The sequence below is a fragment of the Aphanomyces invadans genome (assembly GCF_000520115.1).
Source record: "Aphanomyces invadans strain NJM9701 unplaced genomic scaffold supercont1.36, whole genome shotgun sequence".
Lineage (NCBI taxonomy): Eukaryota > Oomycota > Saprolegniomycetes > Saprolegniales > Verrucalvaceae > Aphanomyces > Aphanomyces invadans.
Window position 1 is genome coordinate 37759 of NW_008580181.1, and position 13337 is coordinate 51095.

The following is a 13337-nucleotide window of genomic DNA, read 5'->3' on the forward strand; positions in this document are numbered from 1 at the left end:
CAGGGGTGTCATTCCCTGAAAGGGTACATCCGGATAATCCGTTTTCCGGAACTCACCATTGTGCAGTGAACATGGTGGTGGCCGCCGCGACTTCCGCCGGCGTCCTGCGAGGGCACAAGTCGACGGTCAACTGCCTCGACGTTTGTGCCACTGCTCCGGACATTCTTGCCTCTGGAAGCACCGACAGTACATGCCGTGTCTGGGACCTGCGGAGCCGTCGTGTCGCCCAATGTGTTGCGAATGCCTTCGCAGGCGACGCGGTCAACTCGGTTGTATTTGCATCGTCGGCAGAGCTGTATGCAGCGTCAAGCAACCAAGTGTACTTGTTCGATCTGCGGCGCTCGCCGTCGCTCATTTTGACGGAAGCTACGACGATCTTCGAGCCGGCCGCGGACGACATCAATCGGTTGCACATCCACCCGATGCAATCCAAGAAGCCTTGGCTCGCAGTCCCTGACGACGACGGCAGCATCGGGCTGCTCAACATGAAAACGCACGTTATTCACACATTGCGCGGCCAGCACTCGAGCATTTGTTCCGCTGCCGCATTTCGACCCCGCTGCGCCGGCTACGATTTGATCTCGGGTGGCCTGGACAGCCACCTCGTGTTTTGGGAAGTCCGCAACGACGGGTCCGGCGGCCGCATGCGCGCCAAGCTAAACATGCAGCATGCCGACACAGGTTTGGGCGATGCCACCCAGATCTGGAATCCTCCATTCGTGCACGATCTGGCGTTCTCAACGTCCGGAAGGACGGTGGCCGCCGCCCTCGGCGACGGGTCCATTGCCCTCATCGACTTTGCGTCCAAGTCCGTGCGCACCAAACTGCGAAGTGGCCACAACGCTCCTGTAGGCGTCGTTCGATTCTTCGACTACAACTCGGCCGAGTTTCTCGTTTCCGCTGGCAACGATTCCAAGGTACTCCATCCGTCGACGGTGGCATGCGCCGCGATCCCACGTCTCCATCCTCGTCGTAGGTGTGCATCTGGCCATTCCAAGACTCTGCGCCCGCTCCCGACCCTTGTGCGGCCATCCATCTCCACCACAAGCCCAACGACGTCGCGGTGTCGGGCGATGCCGTGTACGTCGCAGACGTGAGTCCAACAGTCAGCACGTACCAACTCAGTTAACTGAGTTGGTCGACGGCATAACGGGGACATGCTGCTTGTGTGCGTGCGGTGGACGACTCGACATGGACGCGAGCGCTTTGGACTTACTCGCTCGAGACTGTGACGACGTAAAAACGCGTGCCGTACGCGAGGCGATACGGGTTGAAATCCTACCGCCGCCCATGACGCACGTTCGTTTCGCGCACGGCGTACCTCTGTCGCTTGGAAGGAATCGATGAAGATGATTTCCCCACAAATGTAGGCAGGCCATCTAGGTGAAACCCGTGTCATGACCACCGCAGATCAAGCCGCCAGCTCATGACCAACGTGTGGTGGTTGGCGGAGATGATGCTTGCGACGTACGTGATTTCGTGGCCCCTCGCAACGGCAATCGATTCCTCGGCGAGGAAATAATGCGGCGCGCCGCCGTCGTTGAACGCGACGTACGGCACCTTGCCGTTTTTTGGAAAAAACAGCGCGAGGTGGTTGATTTGAAACCTGCGACACTTCCATGAGCGCGCGTGATGCGGCACCCCCATGCACGTACGAGCGAAAACTAATGCGTTGGTGGCGGTCGCCGCTGTCGTTGGAGGGATGGGATGTGGTGGTGGTCGTCGTTGCCGGCATCGTGAACGGCAGCGCAACAGACGTCGGGCAGGATGGCGACGGCGGTGGCGACAAGGTGCCCGACGTCAGCGAGCTCCGTGACAAGGCAGTGACTGTGCACACGTGGTACGGCGTGCCGACGCGCAATTGATACGGGTTGCAGCTCTACCGCAGCGATCAATTCAAGCACGAACGAGTGTACTTCACCTCCGTCGCTTCGCCGTGTTCAATAAAGACGAGGCAGCCCAGCACGTACGCGGGCTTGCGGTCGCCGCTGCGAGTCGAGGCTTGGATCGACTCGGCCGACAGGTAGTGGTGCGGGCAGCTCTCGTGGAATGCAATGTAGTCGCCAAGGGGAGTGGGTACAAATAGCGCGACGCCGCCCAGCGGAAAGCTACACGACTTCGTGGGTCATGACCGATCCATCAGGCATCGCACCTCTTGTAGCAAATCCCAAGCAACTCTTCCACGCGATTCTCGTCATCTTGCCACGTCATGTGCGGCTCTTCCTTGGCGCAACTCTGTGGCTGCACATGTGGCACATCTGAAGCGGTCACGTCCGCCGCCGCGTCCTGCATATGTCCCCCGCTCATCCATCTAAATGGCAGACAACCAGCCACACACACACACCTCTTTCATGCCGTCTTCCTCGTTCGGCAGTGCCGCCAAGTCATCTGCCAAGTTGTCGTCCTGCAGCACTTCGCGGCCAATGCCTTCGTACTCGCGCTCGACGAGCACGTACTCGTCGCTTCCACCAGAGTCCTGCCACGTAGTGTCTTGCGTCACGAGGGGCTGCTTTGGGCTCCCGGAAGCTTCCATGTGGCATTCCAATGGGACTCTGTGTCGGCATCTGCATGAGCTCAAGCATCCTCGCGAGATACCTACCCGACGTCGGGCATTGGAGGTGGGGGCAGCAAAAACGCCGCGTTGAAAAATTCTTCAAACGAGATGCGCTCCTGCGGGTCGCGCCGCAGCAAGCCTTCCAGTAGCACGGCGCAGTCGTCGCTCACCGAGACGTCCGGGGGGATGACGAACCGGCCGAATTTCTCGTAATACCGCGCGATGTTGCGTCGCAGCGCCAAGTGGTTGGTCGCGTGCACCTTGTCCTGCAAGGCGAGTCTGTCACCTCTTCACCTTCCATGAAGCGTCATGATGGGGGCGTACCACAACGAGAAATGGATGGCTCTTTGTCACCATCTCGAACAGGATGATTCCGACGCTCCATAGATCTGCTTTGGCATCGTACGACTTGTAGTCCAGAAGTTCCGGCGCCATGTAGAGAGGCGACCCCACGACGCTCTCGGCCATGCACTCGTTCTCTAGAGCCCTGGCAAACCCAAAGTCGGCGATTTTTACCTTCTGCGACGCAACGTTCTTGCTGCTAAGCAGCAAGTTTGCAGGTTTCAGGTCGCGATGGATCACGTGTTGTTGTCGAAGGAACTGCAACCCGGCGGCAAGTTGAGACATATAGTTCCGTGTCTGCGCCATGCTCAGTCCACGTGCCGACGCCTTGATGTAGTACGAAATGTCACCGCCGGCGCAGTACTCGAGCACGATGAAGATGGACGACTTGGATTCCTTCGTCGCCAACAAACGCACAATGTTCGGGTGTCCATTCTCGTACTGCTCCACAGCGACCCGCATCGTCTCAATCTCTTTCTCAATGGACGCTCGCTCCTGTGGATTTCGTAGCAGGCGCTCCTTGCTGATGACCTTGACTGCGACGGCGGCGCCAGAGCTCAAGTTGACTGCTTTGTGCACAGTGCCGTACGACCCCCTACCTATGGTCTCCACCAGACTACCCCATGATCAAGTCACACGTGGCAGCATTCATGGGCCTACCGGAAGATATTGCCACCGACGCTGATGGTCTCTCCATTTCCATTGCTCGTCATCGCGCACCAAGATGACGAGTTTCTTCGATATCCTCAACGGGTTGACTCTGTCCCAGTATGTCGAGCCCCCACACGACCGGATAAATCAGCCGTATCCGAAATTTCGCGCCCTTCTGGTGTCGCTTGGGTGCTGCGACCCGATTTTCGTCAAATTGAAGGTTATTTTATCTTGTAACAACTCATCTGGTTTCTGTTTTTGAAACTACATGTCATGATCCAGTTTATTTGTGAATACAAAATATTGTTTTACCCAACGACCTTTGCTTATGTTGGGCACACCACAACGGTCGCCGTGGCAGGCCACCAGCGTGAGGAGGATGCGCCGATGGCATATGCAGAAGGGTCATGACGGCGGCGGCAGCGGCGGCCTCGATATGCGAGCAAGCGGGCCAAACACGTCAACAGGGGGACTTGTTGCCAAAACTATCTTGGAACAATAGAAACGTTCCACAGCGTTGAAAGGCTAGAACAATTCTGTGACGGCGGTAGGCTTAAAATAGGTGGACCAGCCTGCCCAACAGGGACGCTGCCACACGATCGCTCATTCAAGCAATTGCGCTGTTCCTCCTTCGTCATGGCGAGAACGTCTGTGGGTGCTGCTGGTGCGATGAAAAACCAAAGTTGTTCGAAAAAGGCGAGCGCCATCACACCGAGCAAGGTCGTCATTGACCTGTCCACCCGGGCGACGTCCCTCAAGTCCATCTTCGCCAACGTTGCAGATATCGAGCAGCCCGTCCCGAATGCTGTAACGTCAGACATGTGCGTGCGGTCGGTGCATGTCCCATCGGCAGTCCCAGTGACTTGGTTGGACCCGTCCCTGCCGTACGTCGCGATCTACAACGAACTGAACGCTCCATTTTCACCGACGCTCCCCGCCGCCACGTTCTACACGATCACTGAATCTGGCCATGCCGCGCTCGAACACGCCACAGAGGACTTGCACAGCATGTTCGTCCGAGCGACGGAATACGTGTTGGAGAACGAGGCCGACGTTGGCAAATACTTTCACATTCCAGACGTGCTGTGGCCAAAAATTCGGCGGTCATGGGCCCAAAGGTATGCACATGTCGTCCGCGATTGTCGCCATGCATACCGATGCCATGCTCTCCCTTGTAGCAAACACGATGTCGTATCTGGCCGCTTCGACTTTGCCCTCACGAACGAAGGCATCAAAGTGTACGAGTACAACGCTGACTCGGCATCGTGCCTGTTGGAATGCGGGTACGTCCAAGATGCGTGGGCAGCCGCCGCGGGCGTCACGAACGTCGGCCGCAGCACGAGCGCGACTCTGTTCCAGCAACTCGTGCAGACGTGGAAAGATCTCAAGATCTCGGGGCCGCTGCACATCATGTGCGACCGCGACATTGAAGAACGCTATCACGCCACGTACATGCAGGCGGCGGCGGAAGCAGCGGGCATCCGTTGCTACCTCGTCGTCGGAATCGATGGCATCACGTGGACTCTGGACAACCAAGGGCTGCAAGATGGCGCGGGCCATCGAATCGTAAACGTGTGGAAGACGTGGTGTTGGCGCACGGTTATGAATGAAGTGGAGGCGCGCGAGGAAGCGACCGCGTCGTTTCAGGTGCCCGACGCGCCGCAACTCATGGACATCCTCCTCCACGAATCCGTTCGCGTGTTTGAGCCACTGTGGACGCTCCTGGCAGGTTCCAAGGCTATCCTGCCGATCCTGTCCAAACTGTTTCCCCACAGCCCGTACCTTCTCAAGTCATCTTTCGACGAGCGAGACGTGGCCGAGTTCACAACAGGTTATGTGGCAAAGCCCGTCATGGGGCGCACGGGCAGCAACATCTCGCTGTACTCGGCGGACCGGCAGCTCCTCAACGAGACGGGCGGCCGGTGGGTGCGCGACACGATCGTATATCAAGAGCTCGCGATGCTGCCCAAGTACAACGACGCCATGTATGTCCAAGTAAACACGTGGGCGATCCATGGCGCGTTCGGCGGCACGGTTCTCCGCCAGGACGCGAGTAGCATCATTGGGCTCAACTCGGACATCCCGCTGCTGCGCGTTGTGCCAGACGCCGACGACAATAATTGAACGCGACGACGAGTGTTCTTCGACGCCACGGCGGCGACGATCCCAGGTAGAACAGATAGGTTTCTAACGATCGAATACCACGCGTTCGACGCATGGATCGAGCGGTCGCCGCCCTCGCGAGGAGCTGTTGAAACAGCTAACAGTCTTGAGCGGTGGGCATCGCGAAATGCGAGTCACCCGCGCGGCACCACAGGAAGGACATTGCTGCCTGGCGAAGTGCTTGACCAAGAGTTCGCCCCACACCCTTCTACTAGTCTTCCTTCATAACTTCATCTACATGTTTGGCACCACCATCTCCCTCTTCCTCTTCTTCTTCCTCCTCCTCTTCTTCTTCGTCTTCGTCCTCCTTTTCTTCCACGTCGTCCTGGCCTTCAGGTCCGTTCTCTTCCTTTGTCGATTCCAAAAGTTCGCCGTCTTCACCGCCGACGCCGTCGTTGTCGGTCGGTTGATACAACCGATCCCGCTCGGCTTTGGCCAGCTTCTCGGCCGCCTCCTTCTCTTGTTTGGCTCGTTCGGCTTCTGCTGTCGCTTCCGCCGCCGCGGCCTCGTCCATTTCCTTTTTAGCCTTTGCTTCGTCGGCAGCTTTTTTCTTGGCGAGTTTGACATGCTCGGACGCCATCCAGTGGGCGCGCATCTCCTTCACGGCAAAGCACATGAAGAAGCAAAAGAGCAGCCAGAAGATCGTGACTTGGTACTGCGAAAACACAAACAAGGCCGGCGCTGTTTCGAGGCAAGAATTCAGCCCGGTCGACGTCGCGGTGGCCGCCTGAAGAGACCCGAACACTCCCCACCTACATATACGTCAGAGGCGCGGGGGCACAGCTCGAGCCGTACCACAGAAAGCAAACGATGCCGTAAATGGTATAGAACACTCGCAAGATCTTGAGCTTTGTCATGGGCCGAGGACCGATCCAACAATACGCGTAGAACAAGATGAGGATGTAGCTCAGTCCCACAGCTCCCTGCATAAAGGCTACCGCGCCGAGGAACTCCATGAGCGGCGTAACGATGGATCACGCCAACTTACTTTTGAGGTATGCATTGCATGTCGACGGCGCGGCGTTGATGATCACGCCGCCAAACACCACCGTCGTGAGAGCTACGAGGACTGGGCCGAGAGGGAACAGAAGCAGGATAGGTGCCCAATACATGTTCTTCTCCATGGCGATGGTGCGGGCTTTCTCGATAGCGTCCTCCTCTGGAGTGAGCTTCACCTTCTTCTTTGCCTTCTTCTTGTCGAGCTCCGTGGCATCAGCCTCTTCGTCGTCCAGCACATACATCGATCGCGGCGGTGCTCGGCACCTCGACCTGTCGATGTGTTTAACGCAGCCGTTTCAAAGTTTAACGGATTCGGTTTCATGTGTCGGCCAATCAGAACGGAGTTTTCTGTTCTTTTCCACACTTTCGTTCGGCGATGGGCATGCCGATGTCGCGCGTCGACGGCGACGGCCGAATACGAGGGTTGTCGGGGTCGTACGAGGATCTGGAGAAGCATGTCGGTCAAGCAAACGAGTGGTATCGACGCTATCGTGTTGGGAAGATGACAAGACAGTGCGTAGGGCGAGGCATTGTCCCATCGCCGTGCAACTTCGCTTCCGCGTCTTGCTCCGCGAAGACGACGGGGGGTCTGCTTGCGAGTGCATTCCATTCACATGGACTCTCGGCGACGTTGTACGCGAACTGTTCTCTCGTCAATTCAATGCCTGCCATCCTACCACCTGATGCAATTAGGTCAAAGTCCAAGCGAGAAAGCTGCGACGCCACGACGAGGTACGCCCACCTCTTGTCATGGAAACCACGCCACCGTGCATCCTTTGACGGCACGCGAAGAGCACCATCGACACCCCACAAGACTTAAGCGTCGGCCAGTTCTACTCGATGTATTGCTACTTGTCCAACATCCACGAGTGTGCATCACGGCGGCCTGCGGCGATGGCAACCGTTGACGACAAGTGCGGTACTCGTCCGTGCATGGTCTGTCCTCACATGACGTGTCAGGGGTCATCGGCTGCGCGAAGATGATGCCGACGTCGACACCGAGTGCCAAATATGCATGGATGCTTCCAACGAGGTCGTGTTGCCATGTACGCATAGCTTTTGCCTCGAGTGTTTTCATTCATGGTACCCTCCACCTGTCCCCATCTCGTCCGCGCCCACGTGCTTTCCACAGGCACGCGCGCCACAACACGTGCCCAACATGCCGCCAGCCTCTTCCTCGGCAACACTCGGACGAGTGCAAGGAACTGTGGACCGTCGCCACCCTCGACCACCACGACTTGGCGGCGTACATCCAAGACTTGGTCGCCAACGCTCTTCATGTCCTCGATCGCTGGTGATTCCCAGCCGTCCATTTCACGTCCGTGTAACACACATGACATTACATCGTTCAACTACTGCTTCGCTCCGACACAAACTCGACCAGAGACGATGGACGCGACAACGACGACGTGTACGTGAGTGTGGGGAAGTGGACATGCCTTCGGCACTCCTCCAGCGCGAGCTCTTGGTCCTCGCCGTTGGCCAATGCCAGCGCAAATATGTAGTCGGGATGCAGGGCATCGGCATTGCGAGATGGCTCGGGAATGCCATGACGACCGGGAATTGGCGACGTGTCCTGCGGCTGCTCCAGCTCGCTTTGAATGCTTTCCATGCGCCACATCGTGTATCGCACGTTCGAGTCATGGACATACTCGTCCGTGAATCGACTCACGGCCTGCTTGTCGAGGAACTCGTAGATGCGAGACACCAAATCTTGCGCGTACGACGTCAGGTTCTGGATGCCTCGCGATGACGATAAGTGCCACAGCTCTTCGCCTTCGGCGCAGTGCAGTTGGCTGCGGCAGATAGGGCACGTCTGGTTTTGCGAGCTCCTGCTCACCAACTGGCATGAGCACGGCGGCGCAACACATCAACGTACCAAGTTTGAAAGCAGCGCAGGCAAAAGCTGTGCGAGCATGGCAAGACAACTTCCTTGTCCGCGTCCATGCAGATCTGGCACTCTCTGTCGTCAAATGTCTTGTCACTACGTCCAAGACCGTCATCCGATGGCACCCGCGGTAGGATTTTCCTACCTGCCAAACAGAGGATTCATGGCCACGGAATGCATCGCGCAAGCGTTCACGTCCGACAAGAAGCAATAAATAAAGTAGAATTGGTACAAGGTCAGGCACTTGGCGGCACCAATTGTGTTGCTCTGCAGCAAGTGGGACGTGAGAACTAGCAGACTCGGACGATGGGGAGGTCGAGGGATGTGTACCGAAATGTGCGCATCCGAGTCGTCTGGGGGATGCCGCCGTCGAAATTTGCGGACTTCTATCATCACCTACGCAAGACAACCACGTCACATTCGAATGTGCGCTCGAACTGTCGGTGTGGACACCAAGTGCACTTACGTTGCCGTCCAGTTTCCACATGAACGGTATCAGTTCCGTGGCAATTCGTTCGTTGAGGATGATGCGGAAGCGCAGTTGGCATGTCTTTGGTGTCGGGCACAACTTGGCCCTGGCAAAGACGTCGGCCCTTTCCATGAGCTTCCCACTCAACGGGTTTTTTCATAATCGTCATGGTCGTACCATTCGTTGGCTTGGTCGATGTGCTTTCCAAGGTCCATGTACGTGCCCATGCAAGCCCTGGCCCGATCCTGCATACGAGTTTCCTCGGTGGATGCACGCTGTCCCATCTAGCTCTGACACTGACTGCCTCCGCCGCCGCCGTCGCCGCCGGAGGGGAATATGAAATATCCAAATGCGTTTCTTTCCGTCGATACGGCGTTGAAGTTTGGTTTTCTTCACGAGTATTTTTATTTTATGACTGGTCCTTCCCATGCAAGTTGGACCCGACATTATTTAAATTCTCGATGTTCTCTCTTCGCGCCGTTGGAAACTTCGTGAAAGAACACACCCTTTGAAGATCGATACGTTTAAGACTTAAAAACGCGTTTATACCTTGCCGATGCGCAGGAACGGCGGGATGTCTGCGTCAAGCCGAGGAGCCACCTCTGAAGAATGCTCTGCGTTTGCCGCCTTTGCTCGCGAGATGGAGCTCTCGTTGGATCTTGGCCACGCATGCTGTGGTGGTGAACATGTGTTCGCAAGGACCAGGTGACGACCGCCGGCCTGTCTGAGTTGCCCACGTGGACATTTTATCGGTTGCACCCATGACGTTGTTCGATGCCATTGCTCGTCTCATCTTTAAACGCATGACGTTTTTTTACGTTTTATTCCAGATGCAGGAATGACGGACATGCAAACACCCCATGATGACAGGGGCGCGACACGCTCCACCTCGCAGGAATCTGCCTCGTCATCGAAGCGCTTGGCGAAGGAAGAGCAAAGCGATGTGTGCATCGCGACGAATGTGCAAGCTTGCAGTGATGGCATGGGAACGACGCACCACTGCCAGTTTCATTGCCATGAAACTGCCTTTGCCGGCGTCGTCGACATGCTTGTTGGTAGCAACGGCAGCGGCACGGACCCGTCGAAGCTCGACGAGGTCAAGGCATGCGAATACACATACTCTAACGGGAAGCCACTGCTACTGCTGCTTCCACCCGCGACGCCAGAGTCGATTTGCCCAACAGAGAGCGAACCCTTCGTGTTCGAGGGGGAGCACTTTTGGGACACTGCTGCTGTCGACGACTACGTCCATGACGAAGCAACGGCGTCGGAAATCGAGTACTGGGGGCTAGCCTACGAAGGCAACGCGGTGTACTACTTTGAGTTTTCGACCGGTCGAGCCGAGTGGCTCCCTCCACCGTCCATCGGTACGAAACAACAGCGCACGAACTGCTTGCAAGGATGATGGCAGCATGATCATCCTTCTCTTCCAGTGTACGACGACGAAGTCCTGCTATGGGACCCCACCGACCAGTGGTTCTATCTCTACGATCCCAAGGTACTTGCATCGCGACCACACCGCTCCTCATGCCGAGCGATGTCCAGGTCAACACAAGTCGTTGGTGGGTGGACCAGTTCCCGACCGCATCTTCCTTCATCGCATCCACTGGAACGCCCCCCGACGACTCCCTTAGCCAAGGTACGCATCCACTACAGTCTCGCCATCATCGACGAATCGTTCACGCTTCGCGGATTCCATGACACATCATGCGTTCTTGAACATTGTTGGCGCCTTGCGCACGTCCTCACTTGCGTGCACACACAGCAACCACCGAAGACTTGGACTTGCAGTTTGAAGCTGCGACGATCGACGTCTCTTCCAGGAGCGCCGTCTCGAGCCAGGTCCGACTTTCACCGTCCGCAGGCCATCCTCGCTCAGGAGATCTGTAGGCCACAGCCACGATCCCATTCCCCGCGGTCGTGTCGGCGGCCCGGCCATCTAACCTCGACTAAACGATTCCTTCCACTCCATTTCCATCGACTTGTCCATATGCGATAGAAACGTCATTACGTGGGTCTACCTCCTGAACGCGTCGTTCTCGCCGCCCACAGCGCGAGCGACTGCAACGTACACGACTGTGATGTCGTCCACGACGTCCTGCTCGTCCAGCCACCGCTCCAGCGCTTCGGCCACGAGCAGGTCGCACGTTGTCTGCGGGTCGTCGACGGCATTCCCCTTGGCGCACATCGCGACCACGTCTGGCGACGATAGAAACTCCCACAGCCCGTCGGATGCCACGACGACAAACGTGCCGCGAGACAGCCCGAGTTCCGTACACTGCGGGTCCGAGATAACCCCCACAGACGTCGCAATCGAGTCCCCAAACGACCGGCTCATGGCAAGCCCTGGCATGTCGACGTCCTGGAGCCACACCCGCGGCACGCCGTACTCAAACACGCGGCCATTTGTGGCGACGATGCGAGCTTCTTCCGCTGGATCGTCTACGGGAGCGTGAGATCGTTCCGAGGAGCTTCGCTCGGGACCCGGTGGCCATGAACAGCACAGGGATGGGCCACCAACAACGTGTACGTACTCGGTTTATGGTCGCATGACAAGTGGATTGTGGTAAGGGAGGGTGCATCTGACGTCGAGGGTGTGTCGGCGGCAGATGGCTGGCCGGCCACGGCTCGACTGTCCCCGACATTCGCCACAAACACCTTTGGCTGAACGTCGGGGCATGACAGGGTTGGAGTGACAAACAGAAGCGCGATGGCCGTGGTGCCGCTGACGCTAATGTCAAGGTGCAGCGCGTCTTCGAGCGCCGCCGTCATGCGACAAGATGCGTCGAGGAAGACGTCTTCGATCGTGTCGAGTGTAAACATGTTGAAATCCACGAAAGCCTTGTCATCGGGGTCCTGAGGGAGGGAAGGGATGTGCCGCCGCAGCGCCGCGGCCACGTGGGTGTGGTAGTTGTCTCGCACAAAGTGGCTTACGAATGCGCCTTGCGATCCATGGCCGTCCAGAACGCACACGAACGTCAAGCCATCGCACTACGATCAAGAACACGTTGACATGGAGACACGGACGACGACGAGTACGTTGACGAAGCGGTCGCGAATGCAAAACGAGTCCTGATTCTCCTTTCGACGACCCATCGAGTCGTTGCCAGCGCGTGTGCGCGCGCCCCACCAAATGTACCCTGACGTGGACTGCAATGCCGTCACCACGACTGAATGGAGTATGAACGAGTAGGATGATCGCAACGTACGTGGCGACCTCCAACACAATGTCCCGTGTACTTGGGCTGTTCGATAGTGAATTCATCCACAGCAACGCCTGGGATGCCGCCGCCGAGATACACATGCGGTTCACTGACGTTGGTTGGGAGGTCGAGTTCGGCAACGTCGACAACGGGGTCGACATCGTCGACATCCAAGTCGTTTTCGTCCACTTCCTGTCGATGCAACGACAATGCATACGTCGTGGATGGTTTGATCAAGACGCCGGACTTGAAACTGTTGCTGCGGAAGAAGGTCCGTCGCCGTTCTCGCGCCGGAGACATGGACTTGCCGTTGTCTACGCGAGCGTCATGGTGACGCCCCTCGCATCCAAGAAGGAAGCATCGTTCCCACATACCTATGTCATCCTCATGGAAGAGTCTCCCTCCACACACATGAGAAAACCCGCATCCCATGCTCTCGGCGCCGGCCGTCCTTGATAGCTCTTGGAACAACAACCGAGCAACAGGCAATGGGATATTTAAATGTTGGATTCAATATTCGAATAGTGAAACCAAGACAATCCGTGTAATAATATAATTCATTCAAGTTTATTTGTTGGACTGGCGAAAACGATCTTGGTCTATGGGGCAGCGAACTCGGGAAGGCCGTTGCACGAGCAGTGAAGAGAAGGGCACAGAGCAAGGACATGTTGTGCAGTAGCAGATGCTGAGCAGCATGGACGCTCTCGCGTGCATTGTCGGGCGTGCCACGGCAACGCTTCCGAGATTCGGGTCACTCATCTCCTCGAATCTGGTGTAGGGGAGGGTGATGCCATGAGAAGTCGAGGCTCGTTTGCTCCAGGCCAGTGACGATGAACAAAGGTATGTCACGGCGAAACCAGACGCTCTTCCATCCCTTCGGCTTGCATGTGGCTGCCCATTCACGCGTCGACAGGATCTGTCCACCCCTTTGCGTCCATGCCTATGCCAACCTGGAACTGACAGTGTTGTTTGTTTACATACTACTAGTACTACTACTGAGGAGTAGTACTTTCGTGGTTTTCGATTGGGTATTTCTCATGATCGTCCGACGAGTGGAAATATTTCTCA

General features: G+C 57.0%; 8 protein-coding genes across 10 annotated transcripts; 4 read left to right on the forward strand and 4 right to left on the reverse strand.

Annotated features, from left to right (window-relative positions):
* Positions 1-53: 53 nt before the first annotated feature.
* H310_12068 (hypothetical protein) lies at positions 54-1401 on the forward strand. Its single transcript, XM_008879001.1, has 2 exons — positions 54-917; positions 977-1401. Exons 1-2 carry the CDS (start codon positions 72-74, stop codon positions 1127-1129), a joined length of 999 nt encoding a protein of 332 aa, XP_008877223.1. The 5' UTR covers positions 54-71; the 3' UTR covers positions 1130-1401.
* H310_12069 (ULK/ULK protein kinase) lies at positions 1106-3653 on the reverse strand. The gene is made up of 10 exons (XM_008879002.1): positions 3557-3653; positions 2879-3512; positions 2600-2820; positions 2345-2552; positions 2153-2286; positions 1922-2108; positions 1656-1879; positions 1472-1606; positions 1322-1379; positions 1106-1278 (listed from the first exon to the last, which is right to left on the reverse strand). Exons 1-10 carry the CDS (start codon positions 3607-3609, stop codon positions 1213-1215), a joined length of 1920 nt encoding a protein of 639 aa, XP_008877224.1. The 5' UTR covers positions 3610-3653; the 3' UTR covers positions 1106-1212.
* A 443-nt stretch (positions 3654-4096) lies between these two features.
* Positions 4097-5764, forward strand: H310_12070 (hypothetical protein). The gene is made up of 2 exons (XM_008879003.1): positions 4097-4665; positions 4726-5764. The coding sequence occupies exons 1-2, from the start codon at positions 4184-4186 to the stop codon at positions 5669-5671; spliced, it is 1428 nt and encodes a 475-aa protein (XP_008877225.1). The 5' UTR covers positions 4097-4183; the 3' UTR covers positions 5672-5764.
* A 157-nt stretch (positions 5765-5921) lies between these two features.
* H310_12071 (hypothetical protein) lies at positions 5922-6951 on the reverse strand (the record flags this gene model as incomplete). The annotated part of the gene is made up of 3 exons (XM_008879004.1): positions 5922-6462; positions 6506-6644; positions 6699-6951. 3 exons carry the CDS (start codon positions 6949-6951, stop codon positions 5922-5924), a joined length of 933 nt encoding a protein of 310 aa, XP_008877226.1.
* A 132-nt stretch (positions 6952-7083) lies between these two features.
* Positions 7084-8060, forward strand: H310_12072 (hypothetical protein; the record flags this gene model as incomplete). Its single annotated transcript, XM_008879005.1, has 6 exons — positions 7084-7186; positions 7231-7342; positions 7403-7441; positions 7502-7623; positions 7670-7792; positions 7842-8060. Coding segments are annotated over 6 exons (665 nt in total), but the record flags the coding sequence as incomplete, so codon positions are not given.
* On the reverse strand, positions 8029-9459 carry H310_12073. Of its 2 annotated transcripts, none has more exons than XM_008879006.1 (6): positions 9244-9459; positions 9064-9172; positions 8928-8993; positions 8743-8864; positions 8589-8693; positions 8029-8541 (listed from the first exon to the last, which is right to left on the reverse strand). In XM_008879006.1, the coding sequence occupies exons 1-6, from the start codon at positions 9348-9350 to the stop codon at positions 8058-8060; spliced, it is 993 nt and encodes a 330-aa protein (XP_008877228.1). In that variant the 5' UTR covers positions 9351-9459; the 3' UTR covers positions 8029-8057. The 2 variants fall into 2 exon arrangements, with proteins under 2 accessions (XP_008877228.1, XP_008877229.1); XM_008879007.1 differs by having other exon boundaries at positions 9064-9190.
* Positions 9460-9887: 428 nt separating this feature from the next.
* On the forward strand, positions 9888-11063 carry H310_12074 (hypothetical protein). The gene is made up of 5 exons (XM_008879008.1): positions 9888-10433; positions 10500-10564; positions 10612-10705; positions 10832-10908; positions 10957-11063. The coding sequence occupies exons 1-5, from the start codon at positions 9905-9907 to the stop codon at positions 11017-11019; spliced, it is 828 nt and encodes a 275-aa protein (XP_008877230.1). The 5' UTR covers positions 9888-9904; the 3' UTR covers positions 11020-11063.
* H310_12075 lies at positions 11028-12756 on the reverse strand. Of its 2 annotated transcripts, XM_008879010.1 has the most exons (5): positions 12644-12756; positions 12276-12583; positions 12106-12216; positions 11601-12057; positions 11028-11508 (listed from the first exon to the last, which is right to left on the reverse strand). In XM_008879010.1, exons 1-5 carry the CDS (start codon positions 12699-12701, stop codon positions 11084-11086), a joined length of 1359 nt encoding a protein of 452 aa, XP_008877232.1. In that variant the 5' UTR covers positions 12702-12756; the 3' UTR covers positions 11028-11083. The 2 variants fall into 2 exon arrangements, with proteins under 2 accessions (XP_008877232.1, XP_008877231.1); XM_008879009.1 differs by lacking the exon at positions 11028-11508 and having other exon boundaries at positions 11509-12057.
* Positions 12757-13337: the final 581 nt, after the last annotated feature.

Excerpts from the sequence above, each read along its gene's own strand:
- H310_12068 (XM_008879001.1), top strand. The coding sequence starts at position 72 with ATGGTGGTGGCCGCCGCGACTTCCGCCGGCGTCCTGCGAGGGCACAAG. Across the intron at positions 918-976 it reads CCGCTGGCAACGATTCCAAG|GTGTGCATCTGGCCATTCCA; the intron begins GTACTCCATCCG and ends TCCTCGTCGTAG.
- H310_12069 (XM_008879002.1), bottom strand. The coding sequence starts at position 3,609 with ATGACGAGCAATGGAAATGGAGAGACCATCAGCGTCGGTGGCAATATC. Across the intron at positions 2,109-2,152 it reads CTTGGGATTTGCTACAAGAG|CTTTCCGCTGGGCGGCGTCG; the intron begins GTGCGATGCCTG and ends GAAGTCGTGTAG. Across the intron at positions 1,880-1,921 it reads AACACGGCGAAGCGACGGAG|AGCTGCAACCCGTATCAATT; the intron begins GTGAAGTACACT and ends TCGCTGCGGTAG.
- H310_12070 (XM_008879003.1), top strand. The coding sequence starts at position 4,184 with ATGGCGAGAACGTCTGTGGGTGCTGCTGGTGCGATGAAAAACCAAAGT. Across the intron at positions 4,666-4,725 it reads CGGCGGTCATGGGCCCAAAG|CAAACACGATGTCGTATCTG; the intron begins GTATGCACATGT and ends TCTCCCTTGTAG.
- H310_12073 (XM_008879007.1), bottom strand. The coding sequence starts at position 9,350 with ATGGGACAGCGTGCATCCACCGAGGAAACTCGTATGCAGGATCGGGCC. Across the intron at positions 8,865-8,927 it reads ACTCGGATGCGCACATTTCG|AGCAACACAATTGGTGCCGC; the intron begins GTACACATCCCT and ends CACTTGCTGCAG. Across the intron at positions 8,542-8,588 it reads CTGCGCTGCTTTCAAACTTG|GAGCTCGCAAAACCAGACGT; the intron begins GTACGTTGATGT and ends GTTGGTGAGCAG.
- H310_12074 (XM_008879008.1), top strand. The coding sequence starts at position 9,905 with ATGACGGACATGCAAACACCCCATGATGACAGGGGCGCGACACGCTCC. Across the intron at positions 10,565-10,611 it reads TCTATCTCTACGATCCCAAG|GTCAACACAAGTCGTTGGTG; the intron begins GTACTTGCATCG and ends AGCGATGTCCAG. Across the intron at positions 10,706-10,831 it reads CGACGACTCCCTTAGCCAAG|CAACCACCGAAGACTTGGAC; the intron begins GTACGCATCCAC and ends GTGCACACACAG.
- H310_12075 (XM_008879010.1), bottom strand. The coding sequence starts at position 12,701 with ATGGGATGCGGGTTTTCTCATGTGTGTGGAGGGAGACTCTTCCATGAG. Across the intron at positions 12,584-12,643 it reads CTTCCATGAGGATGACATAG|ACAACGGCAAGTCCATGTCT; the intron begins GTATGTGGGAAC and ends ACGCTCGCGTAG. Across the intron at positions 12,217-12,275 it reads ATTGTGTTGGAGGTCGCCAC|TCCACGTCAGGGTACATTTG; the intron begins GTACGTTGCGAT and ends ACGGCATTGCAG.